At 35.7% G+C, this 21,972-nt stretch overlaps 1 protein-coding gene across 4 annotated transcripts in view; it reads right to left on the bottom strand.

The window, feature by feature from the left end:
• CCSER1 (coiled-coil serine rich protein 1) overlaps positions 1-21,972 on the bottom strand; it is a 603,186-nt gene that overhangs the window by 103,010 nt on the left and 478,204 nt on the right. The window contains exon 10 of one of the 4 annotated variants that reach the window (XM_053941468.1): positions 13,894-13,939. The exons of the other annotated variants lie outside the window; for them this stretch is intronic. Within the exon in view, the coding sequence (XP_053797443.1) occupies positions 13,894-13,939 (46 nt within the window). The remainder of the gene's footprint in view (positions 1-13,893; positions 13,940-21,972) is intronic. 4 annotated transcript variants of the gene reach the window in all.

Raw genomic sequence — 21,972 nt, 5'->3', positions numbered from 1 at the left:
CCTGTGGAATATATATTTATAAATGTCAAGCATTTCAAAATTACTCCCACTAATGCAAAAAACCAAGGAAAAAATTTAACTGGTAAACAAAAAACAAAAATAAACAAGCCCCAAAACTTAAAATGCTAGTAGAGCCAAAATCATGAATGTCAATGGAACAAATACTAAAATCACTGACATCAGTGGAACAGCACTCCACTGTTGAGGTAAAGTAACAAAGACAAGCTTTTAAATTTTCTCACTGAGAAAGTTACAGTTTATAATTAAATTTACAGTAAACAGACAAAATTCAAATCCCCAAGGCTACTTGACAAAAAAAAAAAAAAAAAAAAAAAAACACCAAAAAAAACCCTGGAAAATTTAACCTAAGTCTGAAGAAAGCTCTTAATGTTTGCTTGAAGCACAAATAAGCATTTAATACTTTTGATGTCAGGATGTCAAGGTGAAACCAGCATGCAATATTTTGTAATGTGAATCACCCTGAAGCCTTTGCAAAGTATGTGTTGGAAATAGGATTGTAACAACTCTGTCTAGTTTTACAAATATGCATTTTTATCACCGATTTCAACCGGGAGTGTAAAACTACATGAACCATTTTGTGTTTTACTTCAGAAGTCTGATTGTGAAATATTCTGTTTACCGGAGAGGACCTGCATTGTTTCCTTGGCAGTGGCTGACTCCAGGGGAGCCAAAGGCCATTCTGCACCACAAACTTGTAGTATAGCTGTACTGTCCTCAAAGAAATAATTTAAGGAATCAGTTTCTCTGCTGCCACTGATGCTCCTCCACCAAGCATTAATAAAACAGAATAAGAAAAACACAGGGTACCTGTAGAGGGATTCCACATCAACAATGAGAAGGATTTACAAAAATCATGGTTTAGATAATACTCAGTTAATATTATTTAGACTAAGGAAGGACAGGGCTTGACATGTCACCAAGTCATGACTCCTTTCATGACTTCCCAAAGGCTTGTGGATTTTTTTTTTGCAACACAAGACTTGGCCACCTTAATCTGGAATGGGCTAGAAACCCCTTTGTAGATTCATTTGGCATTTCATTTCAAATCAGTACAGGAAAGTGCAACAACTTCCCTTTGAAGCTGAAACTAGCACTAGACCTCATACCTGTTAGGAGCCACATTCTGATGGTGAGGGTCAGCACATGCAGCTCCCTTAGCGGGATCAGAATGTTAATTGCTACACGCTCCAATTATTTGCTTCCAGCTACTTTAAATACATCATTCATCAAAGATAAATTACAGTATTTAAATTGCCTTCTGCCTGTTATTTTTCAAAGGGAAAAAAAAATTCCAGATCAGTCTTCAAACAGCTACTAAATAAGCAGTATGAAGAATTACTTCATATTTGTCTTGCTTTATTTTCCACCTAATTCAGAGGCAAGGCAACTGGACAAAGAGTACACCTGAAAAATTGTAACTATATAGCACCTCATCCTGTAAGTATTTTGTTAGGGTTTTTTTAGGGAATCTTCCTGCAGTGGTTGCTTTTGTACTTAACAGCTCAGTGTAAAAGTAAATGCTGAATCTGGAGTGATGCATCCTGTGCTTATGGCCATGAAACACATGTTTGGCACACAGAAGTACTCGGACTCAGTAATTTTCCTTCAAATTAATTTGCAGACAAATTAATACCGCAGGGTATTTTCCACATTATTGTTTTATTCTATATGACTTATTGCACAAATTGCTTTTAAATTTTAGAACTGAAGTAAAAGTGAACTGTAAAATGTCCAGATGTGACTCCTGTTTTAGTCTGTGGGTGTATTTGACAGTTCATTTAAAAATATTTGAAGTATTTATAGTACCATAAACATAACATTTAATAAATAATAAAAAATATTGTCTTTGAATCCAAAGTCAGATTCTACTTCACAAATATGAGTAGAGAAATAATTTTTCAAATCTTGAGATCCATGCTCATATTTGACCTGGATAGCTAAATGAAATTATTGCATCTTCAAAGCTCTCAGTAAAGCAACAGCTCTGTTGCTCCTAACAGAACATTTGGATCTGCAACTTGCTGGCAAGTTTCACAGCTGGATGTAATACTGTCCAAAGTTTTCTAAGTGTTTTATAAATTAATAAAACTCCTTCACTCCATCACATGAAACCCACCTAAATGCCCTGATCCATTTACTGTGTGGTTAGTGCTGAGGCAAGAGGAGACAAAACCAGCCATGGGGTGGAAACATGTCCAGCCCTGCTCCAAGAACAGAGAAACATTTATTCCTACATAGGAACAGTCTCACTTTCTCCTACTCACACGCCTGAAATTAAGCATGTACAACCACCTCTCTGGCTGAAAGGCACATTAGGGAAAAAAAAAAAATCTTGTATGTAGAAGGTGAGAAGTGGGACACACAGCCCTCCAGGTGAACATCCCACCTCCCACATCTCAGCGTCCGACTCTCTTAGGATGCCTGAGGTCAAGCCAGGGGGTGCCACTAGAAGAAAATAAACATATGATTGCTACTGTCATATATATTGTCATATATATTGTCATATTGTCCAGTTAGGACACCTACATCATTAATTCCTGCCACATGAGACAAAAGAAGACAAAAAATAGAAAGAGGGAGGTTTATGCACTGTCTTTTATGTTATGCTAAAGAACAGCCATACTGCTCCTAACCTACAGTAGCAGTTGCTTTGTTTTAATTAACACAGCTTAGAGAAGTGACTCTAAGCTTGTTTGTAAGGTTAGATAAAATTTTCAACTTACAAACAATCACTGTTGCTGAAAGACAAAACTGCAGGGGTTTACAGCTAGGTGACAGCAGGCCAGATTTACCATCTTTTGTATGGTCCTAATAAATGTAATTCTTTCAAATTTCCCAGCCAAGGAATGTGAACAGACCAACAGAAATCTTTAGCTGAATCCAGTATATGCTCATATGCCATTGCCTGAGAAAAGGTTCACATAGTCAATGAAGCTAAAATAACAACTAGACTGCAAGTAAAACTAAGTTACAGTCATAAACTGGTAGGCAAGATCATCAGCCATGTGCAGACACCACCACACATGCCACAGTCGAGGGCTACAAAACAAGGTAAGGTGACAGGAGGTCTCCATGCAAGCTAAAAATTAAAGGAAAAAAAAAAAAAAAAAAAAAAGGCTGGTTTGGCCTCAGCCTCTGTGTTCTTCATGGGAGGATTCCTTCACCCTTTCTAACGAATATTAGAAATAGCTTATATTATACTGATTATAATTCATTCAGGTGAGTAGGCAAAACTGACAGTATCAGATACACTGCAAGTGGTCAAGATAGCCAAAACACAAATGAATTCAAACCTCAAAAGCTTTTTCCAAGCCCCAGTGACAAAAATGACAACACACTGATCATGTCCATCGACGTTTTATCTACAAAAACAGTAACTCAGAATGGAAATTTAGACAGAAACTGTAAGCAAGTGAGGATTACAAAACAGTAGCATGTGACAAGTACAGACCAAGCTGATCCCACAGCAGTAAGTTCTCTTTTCTCAATGTCCACAGATTTTCATTTCTTTTTGAAAAAAAAACCCACTATGAATAAATAGAATAATAAGGGTTTTCACATCAGGAACTATTTTTGATGTTACAGGAGATAAAATACAGTCAGCAAGACCTGGTTGTGTTGAAAGGACAGCCCAAGAAGCAAGCAGGGACACACAACACTGGAAGAGAAGGGATTGTTCTGTACATAAATCCACGACTATTGCAGGCTGATCCACCCTCAGTCTTCCTGGGAGAAATACACAAGGACATGAATTTGTGCTTCTGGACTGTTTCTGTGTCTATCTAGTGAATCACACCTTTGTACTACTGCCTATGCTTGTGTCCCAAACACCTCTGTTTGCATGCATGGCAGCATTTTGTTTGTTTGGAGTCATGCTTCAGTTCGCTTAAGTGCCTGATCCCTAAATTTCAATGTCCGAGCCTGCACATAACAACTAAATATAAGCAGCCCAGGGGCAATGGTGCTAATCTGATTAGTAAAATAGTACATGCTAGCATGAGGCCAACTTTATGCATATACTCACTATCCTAACAAAAAATGGTCCTGTTAGCTCTTACAGTTTTTACCTGTAAAAACATGCAATACTGCATCCTTTTGCTAGAGAGGGGAAAGACGGAAACTTGCACAATAGAAGTCATCAAGCATTTCTACTTTCTGGTTTGCTAGTCTAGGTCTAGAGTCATTTCCAGAGAGCTGGCAGGAGACTGTGGCAGAAGTATGACAGACTCCACAAGAGAAACAGTCTTTCCACTTGGGAATCACCAGTGGGTTTCTTCAGCTATACCGTTAGTACAGAGGATAAGTTTTCACTACCAAAACATGCAATTTTAAAATATGTAATAAAACCCACCATATATCTTTATTATCTATGGTAGAGTTAATTTTTACTATGTTAATTTTTACATCTCTTTTCTTTGGTCTTCTAAAACTCCAAAGATCAGATATACAGGGAAATGTCAACAACATTACTTACCTTTTAAAAAAAGTTCTGAAAGAAGCAAAGTTCATCTAATATGCTATTTTAACAACCAAACAGAGGCAATTATTAGCATTTTGAAGAGAAGGGATCTAAAAATTATTGTTACTTTACAGAAAAGCTTAACGAGGTTTTCTATACTGCTTTTATTGTATTTTCTCATAAAAAATGCTTGAAATAGCTTCCAGAAAACATTCAACAGATATTTATTTCCCAACAATAGATGACTATAACAAAGCATATAAAAGCCTCTCATTCTTTCCCTGTGTGTTTGAACTTCAGCAGTATGACCAAATGACAATAATGAATTGACTTTTCTATAAAAGTAAAGCAGAAGATACTTTGCAGATGTTGGAAATGAATGGATGAAAAGGGAAAAAAGTCTTCTTAGAAAAATAACTGGACGAGGAATAAATTGAGCTGATATTAAAAAGTATTATATATAATGCTGCTTAAAACTGTATGATACCAAATATTCATTTTTTAGCAATCCATACCACACTCATTGTATTTATAGTTCTTATGGATGAACTTGATAAATACCCATTGATAATTCAAGCATTAGCAATGTCTTAAAAGCATTGAAAACAAGTAATTCTAATTAGTGGTATATGAAGCATATAAAATCCATGTTGTTTATAGGAAAACAACAGAGTAGATCATTTGTGCAGCTTCTCTCTAGAAAGGTACAGACTGTCTCTTGTCTGTGAGGGAGAGAACAGCAAAGGGGGCATTCACATACATGCTTGTACGCCACAGAGAAATGGTGAATATTTTTACTCCAACATTTAACTCTTTTCAACCATCTGAAGCAAAATGTCTTTCAGTTTGCTTTTTCCACTACTGATAAAATGCAATAGAGATTGCAACAGTAATACTTGCAAAACCTCAGAAGGGAAATCAGGGACAAAAAGTGATGCCATGCTGATTAAAGGCAGTGTTTTTTTAATCTATTCAATAGATTTAAATACAATACAGAAAACTGTTAAATGGTTCAACAGCTGTATCAGAAGAGTAAAAAAAATGCCATAGTTAATTATTCAGCCTATATATATCTTTAGCAATGCCAAACAAAACATATTCTTGCTATCTCTGGTCGCATATGCAAGAACCAGCAGTGTGGCAGGAAGTGTAGTTCCATGGAAGTTCTCCACTAAATTTAATGGATGCTAATGGGAATGTCTTGGAAACTTTTGAACACTGACCTGCCTATTAAGCCTTTCAGTAATTTAAGAAACAATCTTTAGCACACCCAAATTTCATTAATTCTCTGAATACAGAACTACTGACCAAACAATGAATACAACAGTTTTTCACTTAAGTACATGAGAGAAAAGCACTATTCAAAATAATGATTAACCAAAAATAAAATGCAGTCTCCATAACTATAAATGCTGAAAGTCACCCAAGGTAACTAAAATACAAGTGTCTAGGCTGTAAGTCATCATAAAATGATTTTGTAACTCCTCATATCTTGGAATAATTTTTTTTTCATGACTGCACATATAAATGAGAAAAACATGGGTAAGTATGTTCCTTAGTTTAAATTCTGCTTGAAACTGCTTTGCTCAAGTATGCTCCAACATCAATGAGAAGACTGGTATCTGAAGCCATGAAGTCTCTGACACTCAAAGGTTCTGAGAAAGAGTCTTTTAGCCTCAGGTTCCATATTTTCTGAGCAGAAATGTGCACTCTTCTTCACATGCATTCTATTATATCCTTTCTCTACCAGTTTCTTTCACTGGAAGCCTTATTTTGAATTTCTATGTTTCTATTTCTTCCACTCTACTGTTCTCATTAATGACATAAAGCAAGTAATTTTTCTTAATTTTCCTGATACTTTTCTTATATAAACATCTGGTAACTATGTTATCAACAGAATATTTATAAAAAACAAACAGCTAAGCTGGTAGTAGGACAAGTTTTTCACAGCAAATTTATCAATAGGCAATCTGAAAGTATGTATCACTATTATTATAACAGAGTAGATGGTCACTGGAGAGAGAGAAAGATGTTTTTTTGTGTGAAAAAGTCCAAGAACAGCAGTAATGGTACAGTGGTCAAAGGGGAAGCACTGAATGAGGGAATTACTCCATTGACAAAGCATAAGTTAACACATGGCTACACTGACAAGTCATTACAATTCAAATATAGCTCTAAAAAAAAAAGAATAAAAAAAAATCACTGTCAGATTTTAGATAACTGACTAATCAGAAACAGGATTACTTTGAGATGTAATTTATTCAGAATAAATTAAACTCTGAGTTTACTCCTGAAGGAGATCTATGAGAGATTCAATTTCATTACTCAAAATTGAGTTAGGTGAATAAGGGACTCTTCAGTTTGATGCCTGAATTAAAGTGATCAAATCAATCAGAAATATTTTGTTAGGCCTAAAATTAAATATTACTTTAATTGAAGAATTATTTACTGTGTTAACCTTATTTTTAGAATTAAAAAAGTATCATCACTTGGAAAAGTAAGTCTCATTTGGAAAACCTGAAAGCAATCATTAGCCACTTAAAAAGATAAATTACCAGGTTTAGTAGCTAAAGTTTGTTAGATTAACTGCACATGGATTGGAAAACAGAAAATAAACTTGAAAGAAAGATGCAGCTTCAGAGACTGTGCATTTTTCCCCTTCTTTCCATCAACAGAAGTGCTTCCCAAATTACAGACTCAGAAGCTTTGGCTGGAAGGGGTTTCTAGAGGCTTTCCTTCACTGCCTTCTGTTTATGACAGACACAAATTCCAGCATTAGAGATATGGAATTGTCAATTCCCTGTTCATGGAAAAGTTTAATGAATTTCTGTGGAAAATATAGAGCTCAATCTTGTTAGGAAAGGAGTTATTAATAATTTTAATTACGTATTTTTTTCTGAGATGCTAGAGGGAAAGAGATCCAACAGACTTTCTTCCATTTTGTATTGACCCCAGATATAGTCACCACAGATATTACAAATAAAAATGAAAAAAAAAAAACCCAACAACTTAAGAGTGTAAACTACATCTGTTGGAAGCTGACATTTCTGCTTATTTTCATGGGAAAAAAAGTTTACAAACCCCCAAAATATTAAAGGGTTTCATACAGAAATTACTTCAAAATAAGTCTTTACTAATGAAATTTTACTTATTTTATGGAGGTTTTGAAGAGAAAATTTTCAGAAACATTCAATTACAGGAAATTGAGGCAGCTCAAGAAGCCCAGAAAATGCTTTCTTTTAAAAATCTCATAGTGGTTTAAAACTTAATTAGCAACAGCCTCCTTAATTTCAATGGATTACCTCAGTTTTCATCTTTTAACTTTCAAAATAAATGCAAAACAATGTATTCTATTTTTACACACTATAAATGGCAGTGAAAGCAAACAGAAAAAGCAATTCTTCAAGCTCATGGCTTCCATACTCTACTTTCTCTTGACTGAGGTGTAATCAAGTCTAAGAATTCAGAGCAGGATAGGAAGATGTGATTATGCCTGAATTTAGTGAATCTCGCCCGGATAGACTATTTCTTCCAAAGATGAAAGATTAGGTTTCTGAAGGGCTGCTGTACTTAAACCAGACGCAGAGTCTGGTTTTTAAACAAATTACGGCCACAGCCTTTTTTCCATGCTCAGTGGTCAGTCAGCCAAGACAGTCAATACCACAGTAAGGCAGCAACAACACATTTGTTTTCTTCTTCCATATTCAGATGAAGTCTGCAAATCAAATTGGCTTTTAACGCACCACTGTACACAGGAGTCCAATAAATACTACTCTCCCTCACCAAGCACAAATCAATAAATAACAAAATTATCCTTTTCAATCATGGAATGAAGAAACAAAGGCAAATAAAACCCACATGTTAAGCTGCCACATAGAAACCTGTTGCCCTGTTCTTTTAAAAGTTTTAAAGTTCTTTTAAAAGTTTTCTATGCCTTCTCATGTTTACGTATTTCTACTGGACTTTCTCATGCACTGTCATGTAAATAATGATTGTTTCACATTCTTCTTTGTGGGAGGAGAGAATTGATGGAATGTTGGTTTGACCAGTGTGGTTGGAGAGGTGGCAATTTCTTCCTCCAATCCACTGTCACTTTTGAAATTCTGTATATTGTGAGGTCAGAAATAAAACTTCCTTTTTTCCCTCTTTTGCATCTTGAGTGAATGCATGAGTTATTTCATAGTGTGACAGAAACTTTTTATTTCTATTTTATATCTAAGTGATATGGTTTTTATTAGTGGGTTCCAAATTTGCTAAACGAAATCTCCTGTCTCCAATGTTTTAAAATAATCACTTTTAAAACATTTTCATTGTGCTAATGTTGTTTCCAGGGAAACAGGAATGAAAAAAGAATTAGAATTCTCTCCCACAAATGAAAGACTTAAAAATAATAATAATATATTAATAAAACAACTGTCAGAATATACTTTTCCTCATTTTGCAAAAGCAGAGCATGATCTTACATTCACTGGAATTAATAGGGCTATAACTTTTGATTACATTACAATAAACCTAAATTGCTAAGAACATATTACTGAGGTAAAAAACCTGATCAAAAGATTATTCAGTTAAATAGATAATTTTCAGGTAAAGTTTTAAATTGAATTTAGCAGGTGACTGTCAGATGAGGCCTTTTTTGGAAATAGTACAATGAAGAATTATGAGCCAAAAATGTAAACCAGTATTAAGGATTATTACTATTTACATAATTTACTTCTAATATTGTTGTTTAATTTTCTTGAAAGTGAATGAAAACCTGACTGGAAGTTTTTCACAATTAGCCAGATACAGTTCTATGCTCTAGCCAAACAGTAATGGGATATATATCTGAGCTTAATATTCTATAGCATTTTTTCTAAGTCAGATGTTGAGTCTGGAAAACTCACATCTGGCCTATGATTGGAAGGTGACTTTTGCATCCTTCTGTGAGGATAAAACTTCCTCCTAAAGCTCAAAATATACTGGTCTATTTTCCTCTGCTAACAATTTTTATCCTACATAGAAAAGAATTCTGATAGATAAATCTTTATTACCATGGTATGATTCTACAAACATGGAGGTATTTTTAATAAGCTTTTATAAAGCATTGCTTTAACCAAGATAATATTGATCAACTCGGCAAGAAAATAACTGCCAGTGCTTTTTGCCAAGAGACTCTGTTTTCCCTAGTATGCAAGCCCATTCATCATGAATTTCATTAAAACTCTGAAATAAAACATTTCAAATTTTTTCATTCACATCTTACTCATTTACCACAACCACCTTGGATTTTTCTCTTTATCAGAAAACCACTCCATTGAAAAAGGCTTCTTCCTCTGCAATAAACCATGAATCAAAAAAGTAGTTAACTTCTCAGCATTTTTTTATTTCCTGGTTTTCTCCTTCTGGTTGACCAAAGAAGCTGTCTAGTGCTTTGAAATAACGTGACAGTGGACAAGTACAACTGTCTACATTAGGAACTTAACTCTTCTAATTTCAGTTCTACATATTTTCTGCCATCATTAAAATCACCACAATTTAAAACTCTGATGTATTCGTATTTGTCCTACTCAGTTAAACTTCGTGGGAGTGCAACATTAAAATACCATTTATAAAACAACTAAGAATCCCTTAATTTTTATGTTAGGTTGGTTTATTTTTAATTTTTTATTGTATGAAATTCCAAGCCTAGAAGATTAGTTTAGCTGCACTCAGTTCTGGCGCTTTTCCTCTCATTAGATGGTATGAAATTCTTTGGATATTATATGGCTATTTCAAGCATCTTTTTTTTCAAGCTTTTTTTTTTCTGTCTGTAAAGTTGATTGTCAGGTACCACATAACTATATTGATTTTTGATGCCTTCCTACTCTGTTTCAGGAACATCTATTATAGCAAGGCTCTTTCTATGCTATTTCTTCCAATTGATTTCTTCTAAATAGTGCTAATCAGAGCAGGTAAGCATTTTTCATTTCCCAAATTACATGTAAATGATAATATATGTTTTTAAAAAGTACTACCACCGTCACATTCAATTTGGAATGTTTGGAATAAAGTCTTTGTTTGGAATGAAGTCTTTACACAAAGGACCACAGATACAAAAATGTTAAAGCTTTCTCATCTGGTGCAAGATCCACATCGCTTTAACACTTGATGTAAACCTATAATCCTGATTCTAACATATAATTTTGCAGGACAAGAGTGTGGTTTGAAGGAAAACTTGCAACAAATGTATGTGTTTTCAGAATTGTGGGGTTTACTCTACTCCATCTATTCCACTGGTGTATTTGGAGTGTATTTTCCACTCCATGTGCTGAACAAGCAACAGGAGAAAACGAGAGCTTTTTTTCTCCCTAAGGCAACTGTAGTGCAATTCTGCCAAAAAATCTGCAGCTACATTTTGTTTTGCTACTCCATTTGATACTCCATTTTATTCCAAACTGTACTTTGTAAATCTGTGTTTTGCCTTTAGGTCAGCAGTACTCCAATGAGTATGTCTATCAGTATGTCTGTCTCCAATGTCCACTCTGTCAGACAGCTATCATTAGACTTTTGAGGACATCTATATTGACCTTGGACTTCCCTTTCAGTTTACCCTCTGTCCTTGCATCTTATTTTGTTGCTAATTACAGATGCTCTCATATTTTTTGTTAGTTTGACTTCTATCTTCCTTTTTACCCCCACTCCTGGCTTTATGGTAAAATAGAAATTAAGTTGCAATCTATTCAAATTCAGAAGACAAGTTTTTATCTTGTGGAAAGGAGACTTAACTCCCATATTGTAATTCATTTGCTATCATTATACTCAAGAGTTATATATATCGTTAGTTTCAGAGTTTGTAGCCAGAGTGTTCAAATGTCCTATGAGTAGAAATTTATTTAAAAAAAAAAGCTTATAAACAGCAACTCAGTTTCAACCTCTCATTGCTGTTCCACATTTCACCTCTGGACTCTGAGCTCCAAGAGAAAATGTCATAAGACAGCATTGGCACAGACGCCACTCAACATCCACAACAGCTTTGGATGCCCAGAGGGGGATTCCCAGTGACTTCCAACACCACCACTGAGCCCCCCCTGGTCACTCTGGAGGTGAAGCAGCCACAAGTGCCCTGCAGTCTAAAACATCTCGCATGAACTGAGATCAGATTACTCTTGCCTCTTCCACTGCAGTAGAGTTACTGTAGGATCACTGGTGACAGCACCTGGAAGAAAACATTCCTGCTACCTTTCATGTTGAGTGTAATAGGACACGACACTCATTCAGTAGCATTGCTGCTCTGGATTCACACATTTCCCATTTTGGCACACGAACAGTAACATCCAGTGCTTGGCAAGTACCAGAAAAGTTATTCCCAGTGACTGGATGACAAGCTCAGGCTGTCCAAGCTCTAATTTTAGCTTCCTGTTAGAACTTTACCACAACATATTCATAGTTCCATATAATCTTTGCCTACCAGAAGACATAAAAGAAGGAAACAGCTGGCTGAAATAATTCACTTGGATATGATGAGTTCCCTTATTTACAGGGTGTTTTTTGTTTCCTTTTGCTTCACAGTTAAGCTATTGACACATTCTATATATCCTGCTTTAAACTTCTCACATCTCACCATTTCAGCAGTGTTAGTTTTATTTCATCAAGAAAGAGTGGAAATTCTGATCACGTCTTCCAACCTACCCATCCACATAACCCGGCCATCATCCATTCCTCCATGTATTTCAGAGCTCTCCACCTTAATTTTGTTACACATCTGTCTTTGGAGGATAAAACATGTTCTGTGCTTTCCACACCTTCCCTTACGTTCAAATCCCTCACACTTCATTCTGTGATACTTCATTATTCACCTCAAACAGGGGCTCCATACAAGGAAGGAAGTGGACATGCTGATTATTTATAACTAAGCATGTTAAAGCATGTTGTTTCAGTGTGTTCCCAAAGTCTTCACTGAGGTTGATAATGATATAAATCAAAAGCAGTACTAATTTAAATGAGAGTAAGCCAGACAGAAATTCAAATGTTCATTTTAGGAGACTGTTAAGTGACATACATATTGTATGAAAAATAACTTCAGCATTGTTTTTCTGAAGGACACAGTGATAATATTTATTCTTTCCACCATACCTTATATAACTATAATAGGAGCACAATTATATTTCATGAAGAGTGCTACATCTTGGTATTTTTTCCTTCCCTTATATACTCAGTTGGATAGGAACATCATAGATAATTGCACAAAAGAAAGGACAGTCATATACAGATCATATTTTCTGTTACTTTTGCAAGACCCACACTCATAGACAAATGCCGTATGTTTTCCCAGGAATACACAAGAGCAGCACCAGTCAATTTACGCAAGCAACATGTTTCAAGACTGCCAACAATGAAGCATCAGTCAAACTGCACTGTACTTATGAATAAGCCTGTAATGTTATATTATAATGAATCTTTTTCACATTCAGCAGTGTGATGCAATTCACAGTAATTATAATAATGCAGTGCATGGCTGTAGCTCATTATATGCATATGGAAGACACCAATGTCTTTAGGATGGAAATTAACTCAAGGTAGGAGGAGAAAGACAGAAATAAGGAATGTAAGAAAGTCCTCATCTCAAAGTCTGATGGTATTCTGAGGATCTACTTATTCAATATGCACACTCACACACGAACACTGTTAATGCAGCAGAGATCATCTGGAATTATAATGCAAGCCTTTATCTTCTTATTTTTTTCTTTTTTAAAAAATATATAGCACATTTTGTTTGTGATTTCTTGGGGTTTTGGTGAATGACAGGGGAATTTATTTTAATTTAAAAGAAATATTATTTATCATCAATAATTCAAAAGGATTTAAGAAAAAAAATGAATGAAATCCCTTTCTAAAAGTTCCCTTTTCTCCCCAACTCAGCAGACGGACTTGTTCTTCAAAATAATTAGAAGGAAAGTCCTATAAGGAATACAACTGGCCTCAGTAATATCTGCCTTATATCACATTGTTTGATTTCCCATTTCTTTGTTTTTTTTGAGGTCCAGATTCTTTTTTTTTTTTTTTTAATCTGTGCAATGGAGATATTAATGTGAAGAATAGTAAAAAGACATTCTTTAGTTTTAACAATACTACTCATTATAATGTTGCACACATGATCTGGTAACATTATTCTTATTCCCCTCCAGACTTTGAGTCATTATGGTATTTTCTTCCCTGCTTGCAAGTCTACAGTGCACAGCACAGCCCCATTTCATGATGTGTTGAACAAAACACAACGAAGAAATAAAGAAGGGGTCAATAGAAGCTGTTAGCTACAAACACATTACAGGCAATATACAACACCAGCGGTTGAATATTGACCTCAGGGCATTAACTCTAGATTGGCATGCCATGCTACAGCACATGAACACATAGTCATCTTTACAACACAGAGCGGAATTTAAGAGACTCACATAATTGCCTGCGAGAAGGTACAGGAGCACTTCCCAATGCTGTGCCCTGTAAATAAAACACATTTTTTTGGAGCAAAGGATGTCAGATTAACAGCAGCAGCAAATGAAAAAAATGACAGGACATGAAGAAAATGAAGGCAGTGAATAGAAATAGAGACTGTTTAGAGAGAGGAGTTTATTATTATTGAAGAACTGCAGTTCCTATTTTCAGATAAACATAAATTATACTGGAGAATGTTCTGTGAGTAATCCACCCATAAGTGAACACAATGAACCAAAGGCAGAGAAAGAAAGAAGACAGGAAAAAAGTATCAGCATAAGACAGGCATGCTTACACTTGTCAAAAATTAAATTTGATGGAAAGGACAATGTACAGAGTATATATTAATATGAATTCCTTTACAATAATAAGAAGGCTCAATGACATCAATGTCTTAGCTGATACTGTCACTGCTTGAAGGTACATTTCAAACAGGTAGGAAGTAGAGTGTGAGCAGTACTGTTTGGTTCCTGCCACTTCCTCCTCATCTTGTCTCTGTAATTCTGTAACATGTCCTCACTGGGTCAGTTTTATGTCAGCTGACAGGAAGCAGCTCTATTAAATCCCTGATCAATATACACAGTACACTCTTCCAAAAGACAGAGTGCTTAATCTTTTGTGTATTATGCCAGCAATTACAACACATCTCTGAAATACCAACTGGGTATGTAAACAAAACATGAACCAAATACCAAGCAAGTTACAACAAAGAAGATCTGTAGGCAAATCTCCTCCCAGTGTGATCCCCTATTTCCACAATCTCCCTCAGCTCATTCCCCCCACAAAGCAACAAATCAATCCCAGAAAAACATACTAATAACAGAAGGAAAGGAGGTGACTGGGTAAAGAGAAAGTCTCGTATTTAAAAGCACTTTAAATCAATGTTCTCTCATTCTGAATCTAGATCATGAATCAGTGCTTTGTTTTGAGTTGATGTCCAAAACTGCATCCTTCTTCCCAATGTAAAAGGGCCTACTGATCATTTGGACTGGGTAGCCAAGGATGACTAATTACAGTAATATTTATATTGGAAGTATTGCCTTAAAAAATAACTGATCACACACTTAAAACTTAAGAGTCTTGAGTGGATCTTGGCTTCCATTTTGACTTTCATCATCTTTTTGAAGTCAAGGCTGGGAACTGATTTGCCAGACATTTAGACAGAGTTCTTGGATTGGTTCTTGGAGATAATTCTCCCTTTCAGGTCTTGTGAAATTCCATTTTCCTTTGCCTAGGATGAGTGAAGCATATATATGCATAGCCAGAGAGCCCTGTAGAAGACTCACCTTTACATTACTGATACCCATACCACATTTTAAGGAAAACCAGAATAATTAGGATTATTCTTCACTTAGATATCATGGCTGGGCCACTGAGACAGCTTGCCACGCTGCATGGCCACATGCAGTGCAGGGTAGCTCTGTAGAAACCATTTGTCTCACTACACCCCAAACTTGTCATTCTAAGACTCCCTCCTGAAACTGCAGTAAGAGGTCACAGTGATGACAACAAGGAGCCAAGGAGGCAAGCTGGGGTTAACTTGTGCTGGGACAGCAAAAAACCCACTAGCTTCACCCCTTGTTTTTAAGGTTGCCAGGCTGCCAGGAAAAGGCGGTAAGCTCTCCTATTTGCCAGCAAAACATGCAAACAGGCAGTGTGTTCAAAGCCCTTTCCTCCAAGGCAGGCAGTGCCCTACAAGTGCACTATCCCCCAGCCCCACAGTTTTGTTTATGGGATTATTTCAGCACTGTCAAAGCCCACCTTTATCTACAGTTAACTTCTCAGAGTAGCCAAAGGACAAATTGGTTTGGGTACCAAATTCAGTTCTACATTTAGCACTTATAACATGAGTTCTTCAGTGGCTGCTATTTCCAATACTTTAATTTTTTTAAAAACAAAATACAGTTATTTGAGATACTAAGTATATTTATCTAAACCAAAGCTAGAAATACTGAAGAAGACACTGCATGAGGTCAGTATCACTGTTTCTCCATTCTCCGAATTCTAAGTTATTCTGGGATGCTTAAAGGCAGCTTTCTAGAAAAGCTGAGGTACACCATGGTACCTTATATTAAGGTACCTCCTAAAAGTAACTTTCCAGATCATAATTTAAGGACATTGAAATGATTTATAAAATCATATACGCAAAACAAAAACCACAAAGTAAATTGGTCTGACAATGATTAAAAGACTGCTTGCTTATTTAGTCAAAAGTGTTTTTTTTCCTATAATTTGAATGCATAGCATCTGCATTGTAACCTCCATGAATCAAAAAGAAAACCTTTACACAGCCCCAACGTACACAAATCCATCAACCAAAGAATTGGGAACTTAATTTTCATTGCTGGTTACTATCATCACTCCTGACACGAATTCTGTGCTTCTAATTACATAATGCTCCTTTGAAAAGCAAGATGCCAATGAATTTGACTGCATTACTTTCTCACATTTCTCATTTCCAGTGTAATTGGTCTTCTCAGGTGAAAGGATATATACCTTTATCTTTTAACCAGGCCTTCCTTTCCCTTTTTCTGCTCATACTCAAGAAATAAATGTTTTAATTCAGTATTATCTGGCCCAATAATAGTGTTTTTTTAAAACTAAGCCAGTTTTCAGATACTCTCCATAGAAAATTCAGGCTCTGCTAGAATTTATTGCAGTTTAACAGTTTCAGTCATATACAACTTCTTTTCTGTCCTCTCTATGTGGTAAAATGCTTAATCCTAAAAGTGTCTAGGACTGTCAGTGGTCAATACTGTACTAAGTTTTCCAAGTCTTGTGATTCACAGAAATGCAGAGCCTTACACAAAGACAACGTTATCAATAATGTAGATGCATTGTAGATTACTAGTTACCTTGTAGCTACTAAGTTAATGATTTACAAAAGTTAGCACTCTCATCTGAAGTTTTAAATGGCGATCCCTTCCCTACCTTTTTGCTTTGCAATTTTAATGAAGAGATCAAATACACAACAGCATCTCTCAAATGACACTGATTTTTATACACTTTAAAGGTATTTTTGAGTATACATGTGAGGAGAAAATAGACATCAGTACCTGACAGGCTGGAGTTCAGGTACCCATCAAGATCTGGGAGCCTCTAAAAGTGTCAGGATGCTTCATTTATAACACCTGGCCTATTCAGAAGGTCAATAAAGGCAGTTTTTAGGTCTGCTTTGCTCATGAACACAGTATGACAAGAAAATACACCTGCTTAGGTCTTGATTCCTGCCTACATCTGATAGCCTTTGTCATAAAACATGTTGAGATTTCAGTCTGAAGTGCTTGCTGGCCTGGGAGGGCTGGGGTGGCTTACGGCTTAAGTACTCTATGCAGTCAGATTAATTTATTTAATATTTACCATAGCATCAGATGCTGAACTAAGCACTAACCAGCTAATTAAGTCATGCTTAGCATAGATTCCCATGTTCCCAGTGGAAGAAGGGCACAGATTAATTTTTCTATACATTCTTGTGCCATGCAATTCAGTGCTACAGTCTTTGTTCCTCAAAAGGAAGAGAGGCTTTTATCTTTTCTATCTTCATATAACATATCTGCAGCATCCCCTCATTGTTAATACAGGAATGTTTGATTACCCAAGACTGCTCTAAAATGAATGTGGATTTTATGCACCAGACAAGCAGATATAGTTGTTCCGTTTACATTCCTTCAGTCAGTCATTCCTAATTTCTTTTCACTTAGCTTTCAGAAATGCAATCAGAACGTTACAAAACTCACTTCTTTTTGAAAGCACTATCAATTTTTAATCTTGTCAAGGTGAGAGTATGACACAGTTTCTGTCAGAAGTCACAGTTAAGTATTCGCTGAAAACTCCAATGAACTCTGTAAGGGAATATGGCATTTAGTTCCCACTGCTGTTTTGTTTCTCACATCCTCACATTGAACAAAAGTTACTGCCAGCTTTTCAAAGTAATGACTGAAAACACCAACTAGTCTAAATATTTATGACTGTAGCTATTCTGGGACAACAGTAGCAAGGAACTCCAAGTGAAAATGGTTCATAATTCCACCTCTTCAACAAAGCAAAACATCCAAGTGTGTATTAGTCTGCTGTTCAAAGAAAGCTTTTCACTAAAAATACTTAACTAATTTTATGTTTCCTACTTCTGTCTGAACTCTAAAGTTATGATTTCACCTGTTATTAACTGAATATAGTGACTGAAGTCCTCTGGGTTTGCCTTAAGCAACTTGAAAATCTGAGTAATGCAATATGCGAAGCAATCAAATCAATACAGCTAAATACCTCCTCTGCTGCATAACTACACAAATATTGCTGCTCTTTTTTGTCACTTTCTATGAGGAATCTCCACAAAGATGTGCATTGACAACAGACCAATCAATGCCAGAAATAAATAGAAGAGCTTGCTACCCATCAAATGAATGCTTTTCCAACAAATGCCCTCTCTTCCCTTAGAGCACAAACCCATCTACTACATAGTTAAAAGGCAGATTAAAAGAAAAACAAACCAGACATCCCCCCCCCAGACAACTCAAAAGCTCTAAACCATCCCAACCTCATGTTATGATTTTAAAAGAGGCTAACTCATGATATGCAACATTTTCCCTAGATGTTTCCCTAGCACATAGCAGTTTGGCATGAACTTTGAATATGAACAAATCCCTTTCTTCTCATGACAGAAATCAGACCAATACCACAGAATGTTTCAGAACACTGCTACAAAGACAGAAGACAGGCTATACTGAAGTCTTAGTTATTACCACATAAACAAAAAGTGAACTGATCTCATAACTGTTAAGAAAAGTAATTTCACATCAGTACATGATGGCAAAACACCACTGTAAGATTTCCTAGACACAGAAAGACTTGCTAAATCACTCCCACATTCTTCTCTCTTTTCTTTCATAAAGAGAGTAAGTATTAAAGTGGTAAGATGTGCTTTGCTGCGATGGCTTTCACTTGCATTACGCAGCACTTCACCAGAGGAGTGTGCCAATGAAGTGACACACCAAGTACTCCTCTGCTCTTCTGAGCTCAGGACTGAGTTCAGTAAAGGCTGCCTGAAGAAGGATCTACTACCTTTCCAATGCAGTATCTTTGAAAAGGTTTTATATATGTAAGTTAATACAATATAATGATATGAGCATGTCTTCAGATATGGTGCCACCAGATTCTAAGAGATGCAGACTTCTATCAAGCTTCAGGTTCTCTTCAAAGTTTCAATTTTGGTGCAACAAACTTATTTGTGAACACCTTCTTGATCGTTGGATTTCACTGTACACTCAACCTGGACTCATTTCGGTTTCAAGATTTTAATCATCTTGATAGACTAATCTGCTTTTTGTCACATGGCCTATTTTTTGTGTAAGCTGATTCAATGGGACTATGTCAGTTACAATAGCTTTGCTCTGTTTTCTACCTGAAATTCATACACTGCCTTTTAGTGTTAACTCCATTTCTAATTAAAAAACAAAACAAAAAAATAACCTTAAAAATTTATTTAAAAAAAATTCCATTTAAAATTTTAAATGCTGAGACCACTTCTACTAATGTAGAAACCATCCATCCTTTAGACTCATGTAAAATCGGAACAGGTTCATTTTGACAAGTTGAATACAGAGAGAGGGAGATCTTGAGACTTTGGAAAATAAATCATCTGCATAAACAGAAATGAAAAATCTGAGTTAAAACAGGAGTATTAAAGAGGAACATCAGCATTTTAAAGCCAAGTTTAACTTTTTAGAAAGATAGGATTAGAAAATGCTAAAAAAACCTCAGTCAACCCCCCCCATTATTTTTCACAGACAATTGTTTACAACTTAATCTCTTCTATAGCATTATCCAACTTTAATAGTGGCCAGCATTCAGTCTTTACATTCCCTCTGATGACAAAATGCTTATAATTTGTGTCTTTTTCCCTTATTTGATTTCAGATCACAATGTGCTTTACCTTTAACAAAGAAAGAAGAAAAAAATCTTTTGTTCCTGTGGTGGCATAAAATAATGTAAGGCCTTCATACAATTCCAAAATATTTAAATGCATATGCAATTGAAGATGATCGCACATAATCACATATATTTATTTTCATTTTTTTGAAAGCTATGCCAGGCACGAACAAAATTACTAAAAGAAAATATCCCCAAGAGCAAATGTGGCTCCACAGACTATAGATATATTAATATAAATACGTTCCTCCTCAAAACACATTTGAAACTGAACTTATAGCTCAATAAGGAAGATGTTTTTCCATCTTAAAGTTATCAGTAAATATTTTACTAGCAGTCTCTTGGCACACTTTCAACTCTGAATCAACATTTACATGCACTTTTCAGCAATCTGTTTCCACATATAAGTGAAGGATCCTAAAATACACTTTCACACCAGAGTAATGACTACAATCTCATAAAGGCCAAACTACAATACTACTTTAGATCTAGATACAATGAGACATACACCTAGCTTCCCTCCAACTTGAATGTTTCCTTTTGTTTCTCATGAGAAACAAAAACCTGCTCAAATTGCTTAGGTAGAAATTTCTAACAAATTATGGATCTCTGCATTTCCCAACATCTGATAAAATACTGTTCTTACAATTAAAGAAAACTTTTTGTAGACATAATACAAAAAGTAAATAGGAAAATAGTAATTCATTTGCAGGCATCTCATTCACACTATAGACGTTATGTTACATTAATTGCTTATTCACTTGATCTCCTGATTCTTTCTCCTTTTGGGAGACTTGACTTAAGGGGACTTGAATTTTGCTATCCCTCCCTTCATTTTTACACAAGTTCTTTTAAAGCCACCCTGCTTTGCTCATTTAAGTCTTTTGTGAACTTGATTTTTCAGGTCTCTTAGGCACTAATGCCTATGACGTCTTTCATGTAAAGCATATCCTCTGTACACACTTCACTAAAAGTGTTCCTATTTTAGGGCTGTGCATTGGAAATTCAGACTGAATTTCCAATGGGCAGATTCAGTACTTAGTCAACTTCCACCCCTTCTCCCATTCTTCTAAGCCCCTTGCTCCTGCCAAAAGCCACCCTTCTGCTGACAGTCTGATCCAGGCTGATCCCATGTATTTAGGTCCTCTTAGGTGAACTAAGTTTACTACTGATTTTACCACAAGACTGTTTTGTCTTGTACCTGGTTCATAACTATGACATCTAACTTTGCAAAGTGAAGTTCAGTCATTGTTTGACAAAAACAATAAACAACAAAGTAATTCATTGCATTATTTAGCAAGTCAATATGGTGTCTATTTTAGGGACAATTAGTGACCTTCAATGCTATAAATTGCCACATACATTAGATAGTGTGTCACAGAAGAATGAAAACTCCTCTACATTTAAATTTATTTCATGTCAGAAAAATACATTTTGCTGATTTATGTTTAGTACAGGGCTCTAGATGGCTTAAGGAGTCCTGGGTTCCTCAGTTCACATTACCTTTTCAGGTGGAGTGGGTGTCATTCCTTATGTGAACAGTCTACCTGGAAGCAAGCCCTGTGGATGAATCTGATATTCTCCAGGAGCAGACACAGTGATTCTGAGACATGGATAGACTGGGCTGGGCTGTTGGTTGTTTTTTTTTGAAGTTTAGCATTAAGTTATTCACTGCATCAACCATGGGAAACTTTCTACACTAGATTCTAAGGGAGGCAAAAAGACAAATTATTCTGTTTGTGAAGTTAATTCTTTTCACATCCCATTTCAGCTATTGTTTTTGCCTACACACCTATTTTCAGATATATACATATGCATTAGAGGTGCCTACAGTACATTCAAAAACCACTTCAAAAAAACATATGGTATAGATGTATGCACATCCTATTGATTTATTGTTACACAACTCACACCATTCTTCTAGTTGAAAGAGACCTTTGCTGGTCACATAGTTCCCCCTCCTGCTCAAAGCCCCTTGTCAATGAGTTTTGACTTAGACACCCCTAAATTAAAATTTCAATAGAGTAAGGGCAGACACCATTGGATTATTATATCTAGATCAGAAAATACTGCTGCAGTAAATGTTTGCACAAAGCTTAACTAAATGCCTAGGG

The sequence above is a fragment of the Vidua chalybeata genome, chromosome 4, assembly GCF_026979565.1.
Source record: "Vidua chalybeata isolate OUT-0048 chromosome 4, bVidCha1 merged haplotype, whole genome shotgun sequence".
In the NCBI taxonomy this organism is placed as follows: Eukaryota; Metazoa; Chordata; class Aves; order Passeriformes; family Viduidae; genus Vidua; species Vidua chalybeata.
This window is presented reverse-complemented; position numbering and strand designations above follow the sequence as displayed.